General features: G+C 46.9%; 4 protein-coding genes across 4 annotated transcripts; 1 reads left to right on the forward strand and 3 right to left on the reverse strand.

The window, feature by feature from the left end:
• The first annotated feature begins 1,935 nt into the window (after positions 1 to 1,935).
• On the forward strand, positions 1,936 to 5,184 carry LOC133906475 (potassium channel KAT4). The gene is made up of 11 exons (XM_062348402.1): positions 1,936 to 2,078; positions 2,242 to 2,457; positions 2,665 to 2,817; positions 2,930 to 2,987; positions 3,129 to 3,446; positions 3,530 to 3,769; positions 3,842 to 3,940; positions 4,047 to 4,082; positions 4,202 to 4,387; positions 4,476 to 4,550; positions 4,636 to 5,184. Exons 1-11 carry the CDS (start codon positions 1,936 to 1,938, stop codon positions 4,996 to 4,998), a joined length of 1,887 nt encoding a protein of 628 aa, XP_062204386.1. The 3' UTR covers positions 4,999 to 5,184.
• Positions 5,185 to 5,564: 380 nt separating this feature from the next.
• Positions 5,565 to 9,110, reverse strand: LOC133908615 (trihelix transcription factor ENAP1-like). Its single transcript, XM_062350719.1, has 2 exons — positions 7,972 to 9,110; positions 5,565 to 5,810 (listed from the first exon to the last, which is right to left on the reverse strand). The coding sequence occupies exon 1, from the start codon at positions 8,963 to 8,965 to the stop codon at positions 7,988 to 7,990; it is 978 nt and encodes a 325-aa protein (XP_062206703.1). The 5' UTR covers positions 8,966 to 9,110; the 3' UTR covers positions 5,565 to 5,810; positions 7,972 to 7,987.
• A 7,226-nt stretch (positions 9,111 to 16,336) lies between these two features.
• On the reverse strand, positions 16,337 to 17,441 carry LOC133910057 (uncharacterized). Its single transcript, XM_062352579.1, has 2 exons — positions 17,147 to 17,441; positions 16,337 to 17,072 (listed from the first exon to the last, which is right to left on the reverse strand). The coding sequence occupies exons 1-2, from the start codon at positions 17,420 to 17,422 to the stop codon at positions 16,455 to 16,457; spliced, it is 894 nt and encodes a 297-aa protein (XP_062208563.1). The 5' UTR covers positions 17,423 to 17,441; the 3' UTR covers positions 16,337 to 16,454.
• Positions 17,442 to 17,922: 481 nt separating this feature from the next.
• On the reverse strand, positions 17,923 to 19,487 carry LOC133910058 (uncharacterized). Its single transcript, XM_062352580.1, has 3 exons — positions 18,932 to 19,487; positions 18,517 to 18,742; positions 17,923 to 18,433 (listed from the first exon to the last, which is right to left on the reverse strand). The coding sequence occupies exons 1-3, from the start codon at positions 19,334 to 19,336 to the stop codon at positions 17,988 to 17,990; spliced, it is 1,077 nt and encodes a 358-aa protein (XP_062208564.1). The 5' UTR covers positions 19,337 to 19,487; the 3' UTR covers positions 17,923 to 17,987.
• Positions 19,488 to 22,976: the final 3,489 nt, after the last annotated feature.

Genomic DNA, 22,976 nt, shown 5'->3' on the forward strand with positions numbered 1-22,976 from the left:
CGACCATAACAACGAGTAAGAGACAAACAAAGTAAATCTGATAACAAGTTTGAATTGATGGGAAACAGCATTAACATGGATGGAAAGGGTGGAGGAGGGTGGAAGTAGGCAGCGGATAGGTAAAGTATGGGATAGATCTGTGGGTGATTTTACACAAGTGTGAAAGAGATGTGTATGGGTTACTCGTGATCCGACAGCTCGGAAAAATGACCGAAGAAGATGTGCAAACCTTTCTTCTATTCCCTACGCGGTTCTTTAGTTTCACCACTATCGCTACTAGAGTATTGCTCCTACTCAGACAGACGGAAATTTTGCAGACCGTACTTGATACGGCCTCAGACAGACGGAAGCATACGGTCATAAAGTCTCACGGTTCCCTCCCCCTCTACACAGGCTGCACGCGCACCGTACGTACTCTCGTGCGCGAGTAAATAACCCCGACCGGTCTGGGTTCCGATCGGACCGGTGGGTGGGGCTCCCTCCGCTGCCGCACGTGAGAGCCCGATAGGGAAACGGGACGAGCAATAATTAGCCGAGCGCGTACTACGCATGTAACCGTGGGGCCTCCCCCCCGTTGCTTGCATGCTTCCGCGAGCGCGTGTGCCCACCAACTTGTGGACTCGAGCTGTGGCTTGGATTGGATTGGATCGGATTGGATGTCCCTGCCCCGTTACGGTTCCGCTTTTTCACCAGCGAATCAGGTCGTGTTTTGTGCCCGTGATTACTCCGCTGATCTTATCGTTGCCAGGTACTCCTCCTGCTGTGGACTACAGGGCTAGGGACCAGCTGAGAATCGCTCTACATGGACCGTAAAATGATGGGATCGGTGATCGGGGCACTCCGGATCGTGAACACGATACATATGGGCTGCCATCTGTGGGCTGAAAGTCCGGGCTTTTATTCAGCATCTTGTACGTGTAGAATCGCTCGACACGTACGCGCATCTTGTACGTGCAGAACATCTGGTATCGTAGCTCGTTGTTGCAGCGTTTCTGCCGTCGCCTACGACCGGTCCGGAGAACAGAGCACAAGCTACCGGCGAGCGACACCGCCATGAGAGCGGCATAAGCTGCAGGCATGTAGGGAGGCGAGTCCTATCATTACCGTGCCGTCTTGCAACCGCACGCTCGGATCGGGACGATCTCTAGCTCTCGGGACGGCGCAAATCGCAGTCCGTCACGAACTGGGACAATTACTCCTTTCCGAATCGCTTCAGGATCGGGTGAAACTGAGCGTGCGTGCACAGAACTGGAATTACTCCCCGGGTAATACGCCTTTCCGATTCGTCACATGATTTATTTCGCCTTTGCTTGATTGACTAACTAAACTTGACACGGCAGGGCGAGGATTTGTTTCGCTTTCACCACTTGATTTCGCGCACGCAGTTAACGGGAAGGAATATGCATGCGCCCGAGAGCTAGAGATCGTTCCGATCCGCGCGTGGCCTGCAAATATCGGCTGCCATATAAACGACCGGGAGTTGCCTTTCATGTCTTCGTCTAGCCTCGATGGATAGCAGCATCGTCTTGTAGCTGAAGCCTGCAGCAGGTATGTGCTAGTTGTGTATGTACTTGTTCGTTCGGTACCTCATGAAAGGCTGCGAATGCGATCATGTTCTCGTCTTGAATGTTTGGGTTGGGGCACGTTTGTTTGTTTTTCCCGAGACGACGGAAGAAAAATTGAGTTGTTGTAGTTGAAGGGAAGGAACAGTATCATAGGTGCAGTGGCTCTCTCGATCGTCTCATATGGTTTCGTGAAGTACCATGCATTAGAAGTTTAGAGCTAGCTAGTCGATCTTGCCTACGATAATACACAGTTATCTGGATAAACCTATATGCCGTAATACTGATGATTCATGTCTTTCGACGTAATTCTGTGCTTCAGAGGCCACAACGGAGTAGCTTTGGCGGCAGAAAGAAGCCAGTACTACGTAGCATGGCAAGACCAGATAGAGAATCCTGGACGGTTCCGGCCGTGAACAACGGTTCCGGCGGCGTTTCATGCGAGTTTCTCCCGGCGCTCGGCGAACCCTTCCCTTCCCATGGAAACATCATCAATCCTTTCGACTGTCGCTACAGGTGCGGTTGCTGCGCAGCCAACTATCTCCTCTATACAGTCCTCTTCTATTTGGGTTTTTTATCCGTCGATTTGCCATGCATGCATCCATGCATTTCACGCACGCACGTGTACGTTTTGATCCATGCATGCATGAGCTCACGTGCATGGGCTGGGTTCCTTCAGGTGGTGGCAGGCGTTCCTGATCGTCCTGGTGCTGTACTCGGCGTGGGCGTCGCCGTTCGAGCTGGCCCTGGAGAGGGCAGTCACCACTCCGCTTCTCGTCGTGGACCTGGTCGTCGACGTCTTCTTCGCCATCGACATCGCCGTCTCCTTCTTCGTCGCGTACTTCGACAGCTCCACCAACCTCTTCGTCTACGACCGCAGGAAGATCGCCACGAGGTAACTGATCGATCTTCAATACTACGCTTTAATTTATTTCGTTTGAACTCTGACGGTATATATATGATGATGTATATATGTACGTGCCTAATCAAAATTATTTATAAAATTACTCTAAATATTATTGACGTTTTGATGTCCTGTTAGTATAGAGAAGTTGCACTTGATCTAAAAATAACATCATGGGTGAGCGCACTGATTATTCAGGTACCTGACACGGCCGTGGTTCGCGATGGACGTGGCCTCGACCATTCCGTTTCAGATAATCTACCGGCTGGTGAGCGACAAAAGCACCGGCTTGAGGTTCCTGAATATTCTCCGGCTGTGGCGACTACGGCGCGGCAGTAAACTCTTTGCAAGGTATACTCCATGCCTGGATCGATCCTATGCATTATGCATGCAATAGTATCCTTCTAGGTATGAAACACCATTAATTCATATGTTGCATGATCCTATATATGTATTATACCAGATTGGAGAAGGACATAAGATTCAACTACTTCTGGACCAGGCTCATCAAACTCCTCTTCGTAAGAACACCGATCATGGCACCATTTCACAAATATTTTCTTCGCAAAACTCAATCCAGTTCAAGCCAAAAACATGACATGCCTAGCTACGCGCGGTTCGAAATTTACTCATTCCCTGGTGTTTTCGCCCCGTACGTGCAGGTGACTCTGTTCGCGTTGCACTCGGCAGCGTGCATCTACCTATGGATGGCCTTCCACTACAAGATCAAGGAGCGCACGTGGCTGGGCAGCCAGGTGAGCGACTTCCCGGACCGCAGCGTCTGGGTCTCGTACACCTACGCGGTGTACTGGTCCATCACCACGCTCACCACGGTCGGCTACGGCGACCTGCACGCCGCGAACACCGGCGAGATGGTGTTCGCCATCTGCTACATGCTCTTCAACATCGGACTCAACTCCTACATCATCGGCAACATGACCAACCTCGTCGTCCACGCCGCCACCACCACCTTCAAGATGGTACGTCACCGGCCGCGTGAAAGGTGATGAAGCTCATGATGTCGGAACCATAAAAAACTGCCCTTTTCCCCCTTTTCTCGCAGAGGGGCATGGTGCGGCGAGTCTCAACGTTCGGGAGCGTGAACCGTCTGCCGCGGGAGCTGAGGGAGCAGATGATGGCGAGCGCGCAGCTCAAGTTCAACACGGCGGAGGTGCTCCATCGGCAGCTGCTGTCCGACCTGCCGAGGGCGCTGAGGTCGGGGATCGCGCAGCACCTGTTCCGTGAGACGGTCGAGCGCTGCTACATGTTCCAGGGAGTCTCCGACAACCTCGTCGTGCAGCTGGTACTGACATTCACGCGCAGTTTAATATTACCTGCAAACACCGGGATCTGAGCAGCTAGCAACGGGATGCAGGCTTCAGAGATGAAAGCAGAGTACTTTCCCCCGAAGGCGGACATTGTGCTGCAGAACGAGACCTCGACGGACTGCTACATCATTGTGTCGGGTGCAGTGGTAAGTTTGAATTCACTCCCGGTGTCGGTCAGCAACCGTGCAGTCTTCAGTTTCAATTCATGTCCTTGCTCTAACATTGTTCTTCCTGTTCCTCTTCTTTGATCAGGATGTGTTGGCAACTGCAGAGGATGGGACGGAGAAAGTAAACCATTCAAATTGCAGATTCTTACTGCTCTTGCTTTTCTGCTCTCGCCTTTTGTATATTCTACATTCTGATGTCAACGACAGTTTTGATCAATTAACTTTGTTGCCCTCTTTCAGTTTGCGATGAAGACAGAGCCACATGGCATGGCAGGGGAAATAGGGGTGATCTTCGGGATCCCACAGCCGTTCACCGTCCGGAGCAGGAAGCTCACGCAGGTTGTGCGCATCAGCCACAGCCATCTTCTGCAGATACTCCGTCCTAACACTGCAGATGCGGACACTGTGTACGCCAATTTTATTCAGGTACATAGCCTTGATGATGCACGTAAAACTTTTTTACTTACATCATCTCATCGTTGCATCTTATTGATGTATCTAATTATTTTTCCAGTATCTTAAATCTCTGAACGGACAGGTAGCAGCGGAAGCACCATTTTTCAGGGAAATCCTGTCTAACACAGGCCTGGTAAATACCAAAAGAAAATACTGAAACGAAGAATCTTGCAGTATAAACTCTGGAGCTTGGTGCGTAACATATCTCATTTGCGCAGGATCAGCTTCAAAACGGTGTCATTTTTCAGAAGCAGCTTCAGAACGGTGTCGAGACTATTTTGAGCCTGAATGCCAGGCTTGGCACTGAGGAACACGAAGAGACCGCTCCCAACATGTTGCCGCATCGAGAACCCAAACGGCGAGTGGTCATCCACGAGTACTTTCCCGGCGACGGGACCGAGAAGCCTCGGAACCGTGCGGCGGGGAAGCTCGTCGCCCTTCCGGATTCGCTGCAAGAACTGATGAAAGTTGCCGAGGAGAAGTTCGGGAAGGCGGTGAGGAGGGTGCTCACCGTCGACGGCGCCGAGGTTGACAACGTCGGCGTGCTAAGAGACGGAGATCACCTGGTGTTGTGTTGGTAGAATGGTAGGATAGACCAGTCGCAGCAAGTCGTACATTCACACGCAAAGCGTTTCATGACATCCTACTCCCAAAATTTTACGCGAGAGAATGGATGAAAAGAAACTTCTATGGTGTACTTTTAAGGTACAAAATGTGCCACCGAAAATGCTGGCAGAAAATTCTCATAAAATCCCAGCCATTGTGAGAGTCAAACACCGGTTTTCAGCCAGAGATAAGGTGCCATGCCGCTATATGGAACCACTGGGCGAGTGCATGCCATTGGGCTACCGAAATTTGTCCAGCAGGCCACCAAAAAAATTGTACAGTTCGTCGAAGAAAATTTTGATATATGACTGGCTGAGCACGTAGTAAACAAATTGTACAGTTTTTGTGAGGTCAAGTCGAAGAAAATCTTGATATCCGGCTAGCTGAGCAAGTTGTAGACAAAACTGCCGCCCAAATGGCTCTGAAACTCTCAGCTCCAAAAGGATGTAATTGCAGCAGTTAAGAACCCACTAAAGCAAGCACTACCGAGCTATCCTGAGATAATAACTCGAAATCACACGTCAGCAAGCCAATAGCCATATACAACAACCAAAAGAGCAGTACTATCTTGCTTAGCATTGCTGAGAGAAAAAAAGAAATGAGAATTATACAGCAATCTGCGCTGGGTGTTGGCAGACTGAATCAAGCTCAAATCATTCCTGTTAATTCATTAGCTACATAATCTCTTTGATTTGGGTACTGACAATACTGTTACCAGCGATTACAGAGTTAATCACCCGCCTACCAAGTGGATCCATCTATTGACATGAAATCCCCAATTTTGTTCCTGAAACATCAAAGTTAAATAAGTCATCCTCCATGTTCAAGCTTTCAGCTTCTTAAAATTTACAAAACAGCAATAAAGTGGGCGCACATTCCAGGGAACAACATGGATACAACGAACCGCATATTTAAAAAAATGAGGTTCTAACTAAACAATATGAACACCGACTTTACTGACAATATTTCCTAACATAGTGCAAAGAGAAAGCCTTCAACGATTTTGCTATTTAAAAATATTGCGAAAATTGGTTTCTAAATTTTTTTTTTGGTTTCCAAAATATTGTGAAACTGTGATTTCAGCTTCCACTGTTACAGATAATTCCATGGACAATTTGGTAAAAATCCAGAAGTTGCGTACTGTATTACATCTCCCACCATAGATGGGAGCATTAATAGGACTCGGCAAAGGGAAGCAGCCAAACTTGCCTAGCTGCCTGTACATATTTTAGATCAAGGTGGGAAACTTCTTTATAATAGATATTTTGATCATTCTTTCCAGTCATGGGAAACTAAGATACAACTACAATATCAAGTCACGAGTGTTTGCGGATTTGAACTCAAAAGCTTGACACAACGATACACGAGCCAGAACATAGCAAGGGGAAACAGTAGGTTTCTCAACACCATGTGAAATTTCAAGCGGTTGGGAGATGCCAATAAAGATGCACTCAAGAGGATGTCTCCATCATGCCCTCGCAAAGCAACAAACTCTAAACAATACTGGAAATTTATATCTAGTTTCCAACTAAACCAAACAGGCAAGCAGTAGCAAGCAGTTGTGAACACTTCCATTTCTTAACAAATTCAATGATGGCTTTGCAAAACATGATAAACTAAGAAATTCGGTGATGGCTCTGCGAAATATTTTAACAAGTTTATATCTAAAGTAGCAATATAATGTACATATGGGAAGCCAAAAAACTTTCTAACAGCATAATTACCTGTCTAGTCACTGGACAAAACAGCATACTAAAATCACCAATATACATAGTAGATAGTACAGCTCAGAAACATCTCTAATTCTCTGCTTAAGCGTAAACATGTACCTTGCAACAAGCACGCATCCCTCTTTCCATCACAAATACTTTGAAGCATTATTTATTACCACTAAGAATAACCTGACACATTTCTTAAAAGTGATACCGGTAGAAAAAAATATGCTGCACTAAATATGCCATGCCAATGAAACACACACATATGGCAGCTCGGATACTACTGCTTTGATACGCATCATATGATGACATTTCAACTTGTAATATTTGAGAAGGTGAATAAATTATATGAGTGGTGAATTTGATTTGCCCAAAGAAAGCACACATTCGTTTAGACATGAGAACCTTCAGGTTAAAGTTCAACAAGCTCATAATACAGGACCCACGGATGTTCTAGCACATAACTGACTCAATAGTGTGCAAGATATCAAGGTTTAGTAAATGCATACATTGTCGCACCTATCACGATCAAAAACACCAACAAATTCGAATATTCCCAACAAAAAACCTTATTATCTTTGAAGCCAGAATTTGAATACTCTAACGATAGCAAGATTAATCTAAACTAGCATATATTGCCATGTATTGACACCAGATTTAATTCTCAGAAGAAGCTAAACAGTGATATTCTTTTGCATCTCAGTCTCAAATATTTGAAGACTACTGGTTGTGCCTTCTCATGGTTTCACTCGCCACTCGGTACAAATCTAACAACAACCATGTGATTTGTTCTGCCACAGTATTCCCTCTGAGAGAATTTAAATGCAAATTACTATTTCAAACAATTCCAGGTCCCAACATATAACTGTAAAAATGTAAATGCAAGACCCTACAAAATTACCACGGCACTGTATCACGAGTACATGACTTGGGATCCTAACATGGGAGTATACCCATAAGACGATATTGAGCACCGTTGACAACAGCACACCTAGTTTCTTGAATGATGTATACTTGTATATGGTTCTCCACATGAAACTGAAGATAGGACTCCATCACGAATAGTCATTCCAGACCCAAAAAAGCGCCTTTGCACTTTTGCTCCTTAGTTCAAGTTCAGTCATGCAAAATATAGTAAAATCCAAATATATGCTACAATGAAACATAATTTGGCACCTTGCTTCAATACAATATTGCACGTAAGGTAAGGTAAGCTTAGATGAGTAAACAAACCTCATTGGGCGAACTTCTAGGCCATATGTGAAGGAGAAGCATCCGTATCACCATTGTTCTGCTCTTCACCACCATCATCCTCTAACCTCTTACTACCACTGCCACCATCCCCATCCTCCTCGGCATCACCCTCATCACAATCTTCATCCTCAAGACATCCAATCTCTGCTTGTGCCTTCGCCAAAATCTCCCTCCACTTTGCATCAAGGTCCCTATGGAAATCCCTCCTCATTTGCTCCAACTCCGCCATTTGCTGCCTCTTTCTACTATCCATCCTCTCATAAACCTCCACGAACTTCTGAATCGACTCAGCGAGCACCCCAAACCCATTCGAATTCCTTGCAGCAACCTCAATTTTCTGCTCTTCCCCCAATTCGGCATCCGAACCTGAGTCCACAGGCCGTACGTCCCAACCGCCGCCCAGCATACGCTCCGGGGCATCCACCCCCCACGAAAGGCGCGGCGATGGATGCGTATCGCGGCGGCGCGTCACGACGGGAGGCTGCAACGGAGGCGGTGGCGGGCACAGGAGAGATATCATCTTATCGAAGTAGACCCATTTGGGTGGGGAGGGGCGGGAGCGGCGGGCCGCGAGGCGCGCCCTCTCCTTCTCCTTCCTGAACTTCTTCCTGAGCGTGTCGATGCGGTTGCGGCACTGCGACTCGGAGTAGTACCCCGCAGGGCGGTTCGCTGCGGCGGTGGCGAGGCGGGCGACCTCGAGCCACTCGTCGGCGCGGATGCCGCGGCGGCCGGCGCGGACGAAGCGGTCGCCCCAGGCGTCGAGGAGCGCGAAGGTGGAGCCCTCCGTCCACTCGGGGGGGCGCGGGGGAGGGAGCTCATAGGGCGCGAGGCGCGGGGCGAACTCGAAGCCGAGCGCGTAGCTGTCCACGCGGCGGCGTCTGTAGCGCCGGGAGGAGGGCGAGGGGGAGGCGCCGGAGGAGGACGAGGAAGGCGACGGCGAGGGGGACGCGGCGGGGGCCGCGTCGTCGCCCATGGACGGGGCTAGGGTTTCGGGTTGTGCTTGGTGGGAGTGGTTCGGCGTGGTGGGTTGGCCGATTCCGGTAGGAATCCGGCGAGTTTGGGCAGGTAGTCCGTGCTCGGTGGGGTTCGGTACTACTGCAACGTGGTCTTGAAAAAGTTCATGTACTTACATGAAGTTATGGAAAAAATTAATGAATCCAGGGAGTTATTTGGACATTTCTTCTCTAAGTAAATATTGTTACTAAAATTATTTCAGACTGTATAACAAACTGCATATGACTATCCATTGTTACAGAGACGCAAGTAAAGCCTGACATGCCGGTAAAAAGATGAAGAATCTTAAGCCAGTCCACCAGAAACATTATTCAATCATAAATTCTATGATTAATTGTCACCCATGTCCAGCAAAGATTTTAATCATCGTGGTCTCGTGTGCAAGCCACTTTTATATGGTGACACTCTTTCAACTTCTGTAATACGATCCAAAAGTGAATCTAATATGTGTCTCTGAATAAAACATGCATACAAGAAGAAACTTATGCTCTGTTAAAAATAACATCATTACGGATAAACTATATAGCCTAACAAATAACGCTAGCTCCAACTAACAATATATACTTAAGTTTTGGTTAAACTTATTGAGCTAATCTCCAAACATATTAGAAACACTCGTGGGACTATTGAAACCAAAAAAAAAAAAAAAAAACTTGTACCACAAGCCAGATTAATTTAGCAACATGTCAATCAAAGAATAAGTGTTGAATCATTTCATTGAGGTAAAAAATAACATTTAGAACTTTTGTGCCAATGACGCTTTGCTAAATTATCTTTAGTTAGAGTAACACCATTATGTAAGAACCATAGAAAAATCTTAATCTTCAGATGTATCTTTAGCTTCCAAATGTAACGGTTTGGAGGGATGAATTGGTCATTAATCAATGCTCTATATATAGAATGGATCGAAAACCGTCTATGCTAATCACTTAGATCTTTTGAGGCTATTTTAGACACAAGTTCATGTCAAGCAGTTAACTTGTTGCATATTGATGCCCTACGAAAAGAGATATTAAGTGAACCAGCATTCTCCGCGATAGTTGCATTTTTACGGTGAACTATGTAATAAAGATAAGAAAATTGTTGTCTAAGGGTGGTTTGTTCTAGCCAAATATCCTCTTAAAATCTTATGTGAGAATCATCTTGCACAGTGAAAGAGCATCATCTCAAAAATCTTGTTTAAACTTCATACGGCCCGACCAAAAATAAGAGTCTCCAGCTCTATATTCCACTTATGTTTTCATTGGAAATGAGAGTTTTCACCGAGATCAGACTCGAGGAAAGGTAAGACCGGAACGAGAGATGAGTGGACCTTGCCAAGGGGATGCACAATAGGAAACACCTAAAATAAGGAATCTTACCATCCCTCGAGTCCAATATCAGAATGACGCTATGGCAAAATCTCTAATCCTTAAGGTCAGGATTCCCTCTATGCCACCATTCCTAGCTTAGTTCAAACCTAAATTAGTGAGGCAGGCTCTTAAAAATGAGCTTCTTGTCCCTTATTTATAGTTCTAGCATTAACCGGTCTGAAATTAGGTGTAGTTATATCATAAGCTCATGTATTTTCGGCCTTCTCCGAAAGCTCCAGACCACCTTTTCAAGCCAGATAGTGAGTGTGAACTAGCAGATCGATCACTAAGTGGTTAGTACCTTCAGCATGAGTGAACCTTTTCTGAACCGGTTAGGATATAGTTTTATTTCTCAGATACTTATTTCGAAGGAGGTTCTGCCATACTCCATCTTCATTAATTAACTTGAACAACTATTTACTATGTAAATATTTATTCTGTAATTCTAAATTAAGGATACCTAGATCTTCTTAATCCTTAGGAGTACAAAAAAATGCTCTATTTGGATAGTCCATACATCCTTTTGTGTCTGTCACATTGCCAAAAAATATCGATCTATAATAATTTAGTTTTTTAAGAATACCTTTGGAGACAAAAAAAAAACATAAATATAGATAAGTCGGTTAGAACAGAAGTAATGAGGACTAGTCTACCCCGTGAGACAAGTGTTTACCTTTCTAACAACTCAACTTTTTAAATAATCTGCTTTCTATATTCTTTCAGTCTTTATTAAGTAATTTCTTATGATGCAATTGTATTTTAGATAAGGGAAGATAATTTTTTCATGTCACACCCAAAATTCTTAAGTAATTATTTTCATATTTCTTAGCATTGCTATAATCAATTTACTTTTATAAAAATATTGTTACCCATGCATGTGAGTCCTATTACGATGTTAGTACCATGAGTTAATGATATATTCATTCAGGTTCCCCAAAATCACAAGCTTTTTAGTGGTAGGTTGCTATGTTGCGAGCGTTAAAAATAAGGGAGTTGCTAATTTTTAATCGAGTAAAAATAAAGATATGTTTCATTTGATAACAACAACTGTTGGATGAAGATCTAATAGCTAAAAAAAAATGATTTATGAGTGAACAATATTTTTTTATAGTTGAGACATATACAATTTTCTGTACATGCCAGACAAAAATTTCTGACTGAGTACAGATCAAAAGACAGACGCACGATCGGACGATCGGATAGACAACATGTGGAGTGAAACAAAGCACTAATTTCAATCAATTAAAACTTAGTCAATCCGTAAAAATAAACATAGAACATTGTTTATCTCTAAATCTATAATCTATGTCTGGAATGTGAGAATTATCAAAACATAAATGCTTGGACTATTTTTCTGATGAAACTTCATCTGGTCCAAACGAAGTCGTATAAGTCCAAGCGCTGACCCATTGAAAGGTAGTTTTCGTCCTTAGATGGTGCTGACTTGACCGGTTTTGATGATATGGCGATGATCAGAAAAAATCATTAAAAATTGTCATTAAAAAATCAAAAAAAATTGTCATTAAAAAATCGTCATTCTCTGTCACTTTCTCCTACCTCCCTTCCTCTTTTCCACACTCTCGCTCTCTTGCTCGAGGAGACGAAGCCACCATGCCCACCGCAGCAACCGACGTGGCTGAAGCTCAGGTCCCATCCTCTCCTCCCTCTTTAGGTCAGTAAAAACAATCTATTTTTAATAAAATGATTGTCATATCAACCATATCTAAAAAGTAATTAATTTCAAAAGTCTTCTCAGCTTGTAAAATTAATTAAGACCATCTTCAACATATACTTAAAAATCCATTCCCTATAATATTATTACAATATCCCATATTTTTTTTATCTCCAACAACTACCTTACTCCATTTTTTACCTTATATTACTCTACTCATCCCCTCAGACCCACGTTGTCGGAGGATTAACTCCTGTCGCAGGGATCCCAAGAGACCCCTTTTTAGAGATTCGGCCGGGGGGATGATTCTGAATAAGTTCGTCGGAGAAATAAATGGGAATGAATGCAACGGCCGGTGGTGGGGTATCGACCTCGTGCAAAAAGAAGTAAATGCACCAGAATTTAGACAGGTTCGGGCCGCACGGGGGCGTAATACCCTACTCCTGTATGGATGCTATAACTGTCCTGAGGAAGTCCATTAAGGATGTTGCTGGTTACAAGGATGTTGGCCTAACTAAGAGCTTGAGGCTCCTTGTTCTTCGGCTGAAACTGTGCTCAACTTAGCTCACAGTGTCTACCCTCGGTCTCTCGTCATTGTTGGTGTTGTCTCCCGTTGATGGTGTTTCGTTCGTCTTCCTCTTTTCTTTTGTGTTGCCGGCTATTTTAAGTACTCGCCGGCCACGACATGCCTCGAACGAAAAGGAGGGGGCTCGAGTTTCGAGACGCCATAAATGGAAAGGGCGTCATCATTTCCTCTGGGTGAAGTGACCGGGGGTGGAAAATGCGTCGCACGCCCAGTCGCCCGTCACCATAAATGCCCTGGCAACGGGCGCCGTGGAGAGGGCCCACCGAGCAGCCGCAGAGCAATCCAGCGTGCTCGCCCTTTCTTGTTCCCCTACCACAGCAGTGCGGCAGACGGAACGCCTTGATCCTCACGACGTTATCCCGAGACAAACCGGATGGCACGGGACGGGACCTGTGCAATTAATGATCCCACGCCTCTCTACCAAAACGTGGTAGGAACTGACGCTAAGCGCGGCGGGAGCAGTTGGAGGTGTCAGGCCACGCACGCTCATTAAATGCGGGCCTCGGACCTCTGGCCGGTTGACACCTCATCGGCAGGACCCTCGGGGGCCTTTCTGAGTTGTCGGGGCACCGAGTGCTCGGGGGTACTGTTCACATCCCCGAGCACTCTCTCCCGAGAATGCCTATCCTTATCCTCGGGGTGCCGGGTGCTCGGGGGTACTGTTCACCTCCCCGAGCACTTTCTCCCGAGCACTCTTGCACGAACCCTCGGGGAACCGAGTGCTCGGGGGCTGCCACGTGCAGCCCCGAGCACTCTCTCCCGAGCACTCTTGTACGGATCTTCGGGGAACCGAGCACTCGGGGGCTGCCGCACGCAGCCCCGAGCATTCTCTCTTGGAACTTAACCCTTCTGATCATCGGGGGACTAGGGTGCTTGAGGGTGACCGGGCACCTCCCCGAGCACTTTCTTCCTGGTACTCGGATTCCGTGGATCATCGGGGTACTGGGGTACTCGGGGGCCACCGATCGTGGCCCCGAGCACCTTCTCCCGGGACTTGACCTTTTCTCATCCTATAGGAGAGACCTCGCGGGATGGCGCCATGTGGCGGATGGCTGGCCTGACCTCGGGATTCGGAGACCCCTGGTTCCTGATACACCGACACACGTGCATACTCAGGGAATAGTGATGTAGGCTTCCTTTTCTATCGGCATATTTGCCCTGCCGTTTCCCTGTCTTCCCACTCCCGTATCACTGTAGATTTTGTTTCCGACTCCGTTGGAGAGCAAGCTGAGGCATATCGAGTGCCAGCGCTACAGGACTTTACGGTATGGAAACCGACTCACTTGGAGATGACCTAACCATAACCAAATACCATGCCCATGCACCACTGATGTATGATATAGGAGGAGTGCCTCGATTTTGAGGGCCAAGAGTGGCTGCCCCACTTGCCCCCACCAGGGTTAGCCCTAGGTCTATTTTGCGGACAAATGCTCCTTCTTGATGACCGAGCTGGTGGCTATTTGTGCAAGGAGGTGACAGGGATGCGAGTGGAGAAGGCTGATAGGTTGACCCTAATATGCTTCATCACCTATATGTTAAATTAGTTTCCATGCCCGCACAAAACCACGATGAAAATCGACTCGAGGGTCTAATTTGCCAATTTTCAATAGTTGAAGGTGTTGAATATTGGGTATTAGAGTTAAGACCATCTCCAACCATATTCCTTTCATTTCGTTTCTTTTCGATTCCCTTTTCCGTTCCCATTCCCTTTATTTTCTCTCATCTCCAACAGCTTTCTTTCGAGGAGAATTGCGAAGGGACGGGAATCGCCAAGGGAAATGAGAGAAAATCCTGTCCTGAAGGAAATGACCTGGGAATCCCGCCGTGACGAGAACCGTGAAGTGAAACCGTTGGAGCGCTGAAAGAAACGAAAATCTCTTTACGATAAGAATATGACTCCTGAAGAGAATCTCTTGGGCTAGTCTAAGGGAGGAAAATCAGATCCGAGTAAGAGTTGAAGAAGATAAAATAAACTATTTCTAGAAAAAGGCCGCTTGTGCTCAGCCAAAAAAAGAGCCCGCTTGTACAGACGAGCCTAGCATAATTCGGCCCACTGTGCTGTGTGCACGACGAGTCGCGATGCCTTGCTGAAGCGGGAAGTACTCTGAATTTTTTTTTCATGAAGACAAGCGCAGCACCAGGACCAAGAATGGTCAGCGACCGACACTTAGAGTAGGGATTTTAATTTCGTTTTATAAAAAAATCATCGATGAAAAGACTAAAATTTGCGAATTTTGGCAGAAACTTTGGTCCTCTACTCTACGAGTCTCATATGTCGGTACAAGATTTCAAAATTAGAAATTTCGTTGCTCTTCAAAATTCATGAATTTCGTAAATTTTTACTGAAGTAATCTTACTCTGGAGTGGCACACGTATTCATTACGCAATAAGCCTAATGTTTAGGTGTGTTTATTTGTCTGTATGGTATCTTGTACAGCTGTATCAGCTGTATCGTATATTATGGATGGGAGAAAGAAAGCTGGGGAGCTATATTTTAGAAAAGAAAATATTTGGTTAGTTAGATCGATAAAAACAGATTGAATTTGAGCTTATATTTGGTAGACTAAATCTAATACTGTATAAGAAGATTTACTGTATCGCTGTCACGTGGGTCCAGTAAACGAGCGGCTACATCCCGCGAGCCTGCATGCTAATGAAGACCGAATCGGGCGTGTCCGCGCATGCAGCATCGCGGCGTACAGGTGCACGAGCGGATGCAGCACAGACGTGGTGGTCAAGGCAACCAAAAAAGCATCTCCGTCCGCGTATACGCACAAGCGGAGCCTGCACTAGCGGAGCAGCAGCATATGCTCTTCTCGCCTTGCGCATAACGAAATGATCACCTGCAGCGATAAAAGCACTGCAACTAATTTTGCATGGAACCTTAATTAAAGTGCGGCATTTCTATTTCATGAGTGATGATGCTCATGACACACTTTTACACAGGCCTCTGAGCTTCCAGTTTTCGTGAGGTGGTTTCAGCCGCGTTGTCCCTTGTTCGGTAAGGGTGTGTTTGATTGGCTGTACGAGGTTTTTAGAGCTGCACCGTATATCCTGGATGAGGGGAAGCAGGCTGAGGGGATCCGTATTCTGAAAAAAAAGTGTGTTTGGTTGGCTGCAGCTGTGGATGCAAGCTGAGCTGAGATTCTGTTTGGTTGGCTGTATATGAGGCTGTATGAGCGGGTGCAAAGTGCTGAGATTGTGATTGGTTGCCCGCATGAGTGGAGTATGGTGACCTTGCACCTGAGGAGCGGTGTGCTTACCCCCCTAAAGCTGTTGTGTGCATGTTGTGTAGGTCAGATTTGAATGTGGCTTAAATTTTTAGAAATTTTGAAGTGTTGTTTAGGTAATGTACTTGAATGAGGTAAGTTTGGATGAAGTGTTATAGGTTGTCTATTATGGCTCGAATTTTGTCAAGTCCTCTAGATGATGAGCATATGTTGTTGTATTATCTCTCGCTGATCGCATTTAGGCATAAGACTGATATGCTAAATAGAATAAGACAGTACATATGTTGAGTTAATTCGTAACAGACAAGAATCAAGTTGAACGAAAGGTGCTCAACTAACTTGATTTGCACAATAAACACATGTCCATATTGCACCTAAGCATGAACCCTCCAACATTTACACAAAATAATCACATGAGCAGCCAACAGTTTATAAAGTTTAGACCGCTTCATCATCACAACCCATAGTGCCACATCATGTACTAAGCTTAGCTATTAGAAGATGTCCACAGTTTCATCTTACATAAATAGATATGGCCTCGAGGGTGGAGGAATGTTCATTAACCACCAACTAAGTAGGCAAAAGGTTAGTGTTAGATGACAAGCACATTAGTCAGTGAAGTAGTGCTTGGCGATCCAACGATTCATCCACTTACGACGATGCTCAGCACTCATCTGCACAAAACCAATGCTCTGTGGCTTGTGGTCATAGAGCCAATCAAGAGCAGCCAGCAATGCATCCTCGGAGAAGCCAGGGAGGTTCATGACCGCATTGTACACATCGGGATGTGCCTCAGCATGGACGGTTGCCTTGATTGCACCTGCCATATCCTTTACAGCTTCGGTCATGCCGTTGAAGATGATGGCCTCATCTTCTGTGATCATGGCCCTCTTCCTCTTTGAACCAGCCCCACTGGAGGAGTCCTTCCCTTTCCCCCCCGCCGATCCAACAGCAACCTCCTCAGAGGCATGCGGGGGAGGGGTGTTGGTGTTGGTGTCATCATCCACGGACTCTGCAATAACCTCGGGAAAGATAATCCCCGCATTGGTGGCAGTCGAAATCGGGTCCGCCTTGCCTTCGCTCTCCACCTCATCGGGAGGAGGTCCCAAAGGCTCATTGGAGCCCATAGCATACCTCCCAGTGGCCTGTCCAACAGAGAAGATGGCAACCATCTGCTCATAGTTCTCGAGAGGAACGTTGAGGTAGTCAACATCAGCAGGGTGATCCTACAAATATGAGATGTATCTATCAGAAAATAGATCAAAGTGTTTGACACTGAAGTCAGTTGTGATGCATCAACCTTGATGTGGCCTTTGTAGTGCTCGTCCTCTAGTACGATGGAGTGTGTGTTGTCATCCCACAAGGCACCGCTGATGTCCCGCAGCTTGCATATTTTCACCCACCTTGATCTCCATTTGCGAAGGTGGTTGTACACCTGACTCCCGCTGACTTCTACACCGCACTGCTCAGTCACTTTTCTTGCAACTGTGTTTAGGTGCGCCTCCTTAAAGCCCTTATCAGTCCGCACTCCACCCTCAATCAGCGCAACCAAATGGCGCAGCATCATGTTGGACATGTGGGCTGTCCACCGCAATTGATTCCTTGCCCCACCGACACCCCCATGCTCAGCCATCACTTGCAAAACTCAGCAAATCTCAGCAATAAAAACTGCACTTACATTGACTGAAAACAGAACTAAAACAGCACTTAGATTCATCTAAAACAGCACTAAAACGGCACATCAATTCATCTCAAAACAGCACTAAAACTGCACTTCCATTCAGCACTAAAACACCACATCAATTCATCTCAAAACAGCACTAAACTGCACTTCCATTCAGCACGAAAACTGCACTTACATTGACTGAAAACAGAACTAAAACAGCACTTAGATTCATCTAAAAACAGCACTAAAACGGCACATCAATTCATCTCAAAACAGCACTAAAACTGCACTTCCATTCAGCACTAAAACAGCACATCAATTCATCTCAAAACAACACTAAAACTGCACTTCCATTCATCAAAATCAACAGCACTAAATCTGCACTTAAATTACCAATAATACATAGTCAGTTACATATGAATTTAGTCTACAAACCGTTGCACAATTAAAAGTACCAACTATTACACGATGCCTTTCATACACGCATGTTTCCCCTATTGTTCCACATAGCTAGTGCCCACTCGTCCCTCTTTGCTGCCCACGAGTTGTTGTCATATGCAACATCGTTATGTGCTTCGGGTTCCACAGGGTTTGGAGTCCAGTCTTGTTCCGCAGGGACACACTCATCAGGGCCGTGTGTTAGGATCCAGTTGTGCAAAATGCAGCAAGCTAGCACTAACTTCACTTGGGTTTTGTACGGGTGAAACGGCTTGTTGTAAAGAATTTTGAAACGATTCTTCAATGCACCAAAAGCTCGTTCTACTGTGACTCTAAGCGAGGAGTGCCTCAGATTGAATAATTCCCTATGGTCACGAGGGTTGTTCCTTCCACCATACTCCTTTAAATGGTATCGGCAGCCACGATATGGTGGAAGGAACCCAGGACGAACAGCATATCCTGCATCGACCAAGTAGAATTTACCTGACAAGAGGGAAATTGTATCCAAGTAAGCAAATTTTTACGTTAACTTAAACTTTTGTTGTTACCTAATGACCAACACTTACCCGGGGGAACCCTTAAGCCGTCATCCCTTTCTAAAGCGTCTGCTAGAATGATGGCATCATGAGCAGATCCCTCCCAGCCAGCTAAGACATATGTGAACTTAAGATCAAAATTAACAGCAGCCATAACATTTTGTATGGTCACCCCCTTCCTACCCCGAAAGGCGGCTGCCATGCTAGCTGGGACTCTAGCTAGCACATGAGTTCCATCTATAGCACCAATGCAATCCTACACAAGAGTAAGAAACAATGATAGTTAACCACTTCGGCGGGCATAAATGGAACCAACAACTACGGAACCTAACACTAGTACCTTGAAATATGGGTTGAACCTGCGGCTGTTTGCAATTTTTTGGTGCACATCGTTGGACGGTGGTCGAATCATCTCTCCTCGTAGCTCCCCAATAGCATACAGGACTTCTCGAAAGTAGCGACTAATTGTTTCCAAACCCCTTCTAAAATTCAACTTTATCAACCTAAATCTACAATTGTGGCCAACCACTTGCAGGAACATGGCAACTTGTTCCTCAATGGAGCTATGAATTGTATCTTTAAGCAACCGTCTTGTCCTGAGTAATGTGCATAAGTGAAAAAAGGGGGCTCTCCTCATACGAAGCTGTTCTACACAATGGCGATCATCATTATGAAAAATGAATCTAAGGTTTTCCATTCTAATTTTATCTCTTTCAGCTAAAGGACCATAGCTGATGGGTGCTTCACGACCTCGACGTCTATACAAAAACAACGTGTACGCACACATTGTAGCAACAACTCCCGCAGCATGAGCAATTATTTTTCGCCGCTTGACAGCCAACTCATCCATCTAACCATTGCAAATACGGACAAATTGTAATTATATTTATAAATGTTCATATGATCAGAAATATCCTTTCAGCTTCATCTCATACAGCAACATGTCAAACCACATATACAAATTACCTCGTTTCTTCACGGAGACAAGTACCAAGATCCACCCTTGCACCTTCAAAGTTCTCTGCTGTATATGTTATTCCACCAAAATTTCCTGAAATTTACAGCACAATACTTAGCTACTAGTTGTGCAGCAGAATTATAAAAAAATAAATGCAGTGCACCAAAATTAGCTACTAGTTGTGCAGCAGAAATATATAAAAAAAAAAATTCAGTCCACAGCTCAGCACCCTCGCAGCCTCCATTTCCCCTCCCACCCTCGCAGCACTGCGCAGCTCAGCTCCTGGCTCGGCACTTCTCGGCACTGCGCCGCTCTCCCTGGTCCCCGCGCTCTCCCACCCTCGCAGCATTGCGCAGCTCAGCTCCTGGCTCGGCACTGCTCGGCACTGCGCCGCTCTCCCTGCTCCCCGCGCTCTCCCTGCGCCCACCGGCCCCTGCGCCAACCCCACCGGCCCCATCGCCGCCTCCCTGCGCCCACCGGCCCCTGCGCCAAGCCTACCGGCCCCATCGCCGCTCCCCGCGCTCCTGGCCGCCCGGCATCTCCGGCGCCCACGAGGGCTGCCCGCTCCGGCTGCCCGCTCCCCGGCGCCCACTCCCAGTGACGTGAGCCCACTCCGGCTGCCCGCTCCCCGGCGCCCACTCCCAGTGACGTGAGCCCACTCCGGCTGCCCGCTCCCCGGCGCCCACTCCGGCTGCCCGCTCCCCGGCGCCCCCTCCCAGTGCCGCGGCGAGCCCCCGAGCAGCCCTCCCCCGGCGTCCCCGCCACACGGCGACGCGACGCCCCTGCTGCTCCCCCGGCGGCCGCCCTCAGCCGGCGCCGCTCCGCTCCCCCGGCGGCCGCCCTCAGCCCGCGCCGCTCCGCTCCCCCGGCGGCCACCCTCAGCCCGCTCCGCTCCGCTGTGGGAGATGCAGATCCAGACCGGACTCACCATTCGAAATCGGCTGTGGAGAAGACGCAGCGGAAGACGCGACTGCGGTAATGGGAGCCTCGTCTGACGGGTGGACCTTCTGTGCTGCTGCTGCATCCGCTCGGCCTGGCCTGGGAGCGATGGTCCTTCTGCGCGTACGTCCGATGCAGGTATTTTTGCACGAGCGGATGCATGCTGCACGCACTGTCCTGAAAACCAAACAATCATCTCTCTCTGCAATATACGCTGAGCAAGCACCAGCCGACGCAAGCACCGGCGGATGCAACCATCCGAACACGCCCTAAGGAACCCGGCCCTGCGCGTTGTCGCAGAAAAGAGGTTCTCGGAAGAATGGCCTAAAATTGCACGGCGGGGAAAGAAAGCCAGCTTCTGGCTCCGCAGCCACTGAAATGCGTGCTAAACTCGCTGCCATCCCATGGCGGGCGATGGCGCCGCGCAGGCAATGGCTTTGGCTTTGGCTTTGGAGAGAAACCACAAGTGAAGCGACAGGTCCACGATTAAAATCGCAGTGCTCGCTCGTCCTTCGGTTACTTGCACACAACACCCGGTACGTCTCTCGCCGCAAACTACGCGGATTTTGCTTGCACACTTGCACGAAATCGCCCGAATCATGCGAGGCTCCATCGCATTATCATACAGATGGCACGTGCATGTTAACTTGTGTACTGCACTCTGTGCTCTCTGTTACGCATTTACATATTCAGAGCCTCGCCTCAGTTCATGAAATACACAGCACAGAGAGAGATCTTTTGGAGAGGCGTTAAACATTTTCGGCATTGGGATAGAAGACTGATCTGCAAACAAAAGACCAGTCAAACCCCAAACCCAAACCAAGAAGTCCCCGAGGATAGCACAGTAGCAATCTCCTAAAAAAAAGAGCGGAGCTATAGATTTCTATGCAGCCTGACTTCAATGTCACTGTGTGCAAAGCGCAACCGAAACAGGGCTTCAGTTTTCGATCTCTGCTCATGGACTTCATGGTCATGGCAGCTTCTGGAACCCACGCTGACAGAAACTTTGAAATCTCGCACATTAGCTTTGCTGCATCACAAACAATGCAGCATCGCATCGCTGACGGACCACAGCGTCAGAATAATAAACTCGCCGTGGAGCCGAAAGCTTCGCATATGCATCACAGGCAGGCAATGCGCACGGTGCTACTGGTAGATACCGAGTCGTGATGCGAATAGATTTACTGCTGCGCACGGTGAGCCATGTCACCACTCGCTGTCCCCTGCACGCGTCGCAACGCAGCCTCAACCACTCGGTGCTTGTTCGAAGAGGCGCAAACACCCATCGAAGCAGCCAAGTTTTTCTCTCTTTTTTTAAACAAAAAGGGCCTCTGTGAAGTAAAATAATGGGCAGCAAAAAGGAAAGGCGAGAGCCCCAAGCGAGGAATTTCTCGTTCTTGGCGACGTGGAGCAGGTTGTTTTTTTTACCTTAATCATCGTACCGCACGAGGTTTTTAGTGTTCAGCGCGGAGCAAGAGAGGTGATTGCTGCTGTTTAACTCGATTAACGATGCGATAACGACGGCTCGGGAGACGACACCTGTTCCCTGTGGGGGTGCTAATCACCTTGTTTTGCAGTTAGTCTCAGGCTCAGTGAACCTGGCTTATCGGGGTGGAGTCTCCGGCGATACCGCTGCTACCCTGCTACTACAAGACGAAGGTACAGTAATTTTCCCAGGAGTTTTTTCAGACACTGTTTCGTGGGCCTGTTTATAGTCGTGCTTGCTGGAGTGGAGCCCGCACCAAATAATCTCACATCTATGTCATGTGTCGGACAAAATCAGTAATTATTCCCATGGCAGAGGGTGGAGAAAAGAAAAAGGGAACGCCAAAGCCGAACAGGTCCCTCCTCTCCGGGTCCGTACGATCTACGATGGTGCGAGCACAGCCATACACGTGCCGTACTACAGTCGTCGCTGAGCGCAGAAAACGACAACTACCACCACACCTTTCCTTTTTGTTTTCCAACGTTTTTACCGCAGCGGTCAAAAGAAGATGGCCTGAGATCAGTACTGCAGTGTGAAAACAGCTTTGCGCACTTGGCTCGCCGCACGTAGGTGCGAGAACGAATAAGAAAATTTGTATGTGCACCCTCGCCACCGCCCACCGCTGCACATTACGCTACTTCGAGACTGGTCACAAGTGATTTTTACTGCGAGACTAGTCACGGGCACGAGTGTTATGATGAGAGCTGAACAAACACTGCATCAGATACGAGGTGGCACGACTCATGGAAAGCATTGCGTTATGACTACGAGAGCTCAACCAACGCTTTATAAGCATGTATAATGGGTGCTGAGAGAGGATGTTTATGCAAAAAATTAGATTATTTATCAACTGTACTGGCATAAGTGTTTAGATGGAGGACAAATTATTTACTTAAATATGATGGCTTATATTAATACTAACAAGATATTTAATTATATTTAAGTAGATAAATCTTTATTTATATTGAAAATTATAATTTTTATATATGTATTTTACACTTTTTTCTTAAGCATTGCCCATGACGCACAAGAGAGAGAAAAAATAAAAAAATAAAGGAGAGGGTCCCAAAGCGGAGAGGTGGTGAGCCGTGAAGACGCCACCGGCCA

This window comes from Phragmites australis, chromosome 2, assembly GCF_958298935.1.
Source record: "Phragmites australis chromosome 2, lpPhrAust1.1, whole genome shotgun sequence".
NCBI lineage: Eukaryota > Viridiplantae > Streptophyta > Magnoliopsida > Poales > Poaceae > Phragmites > Phragmites australis.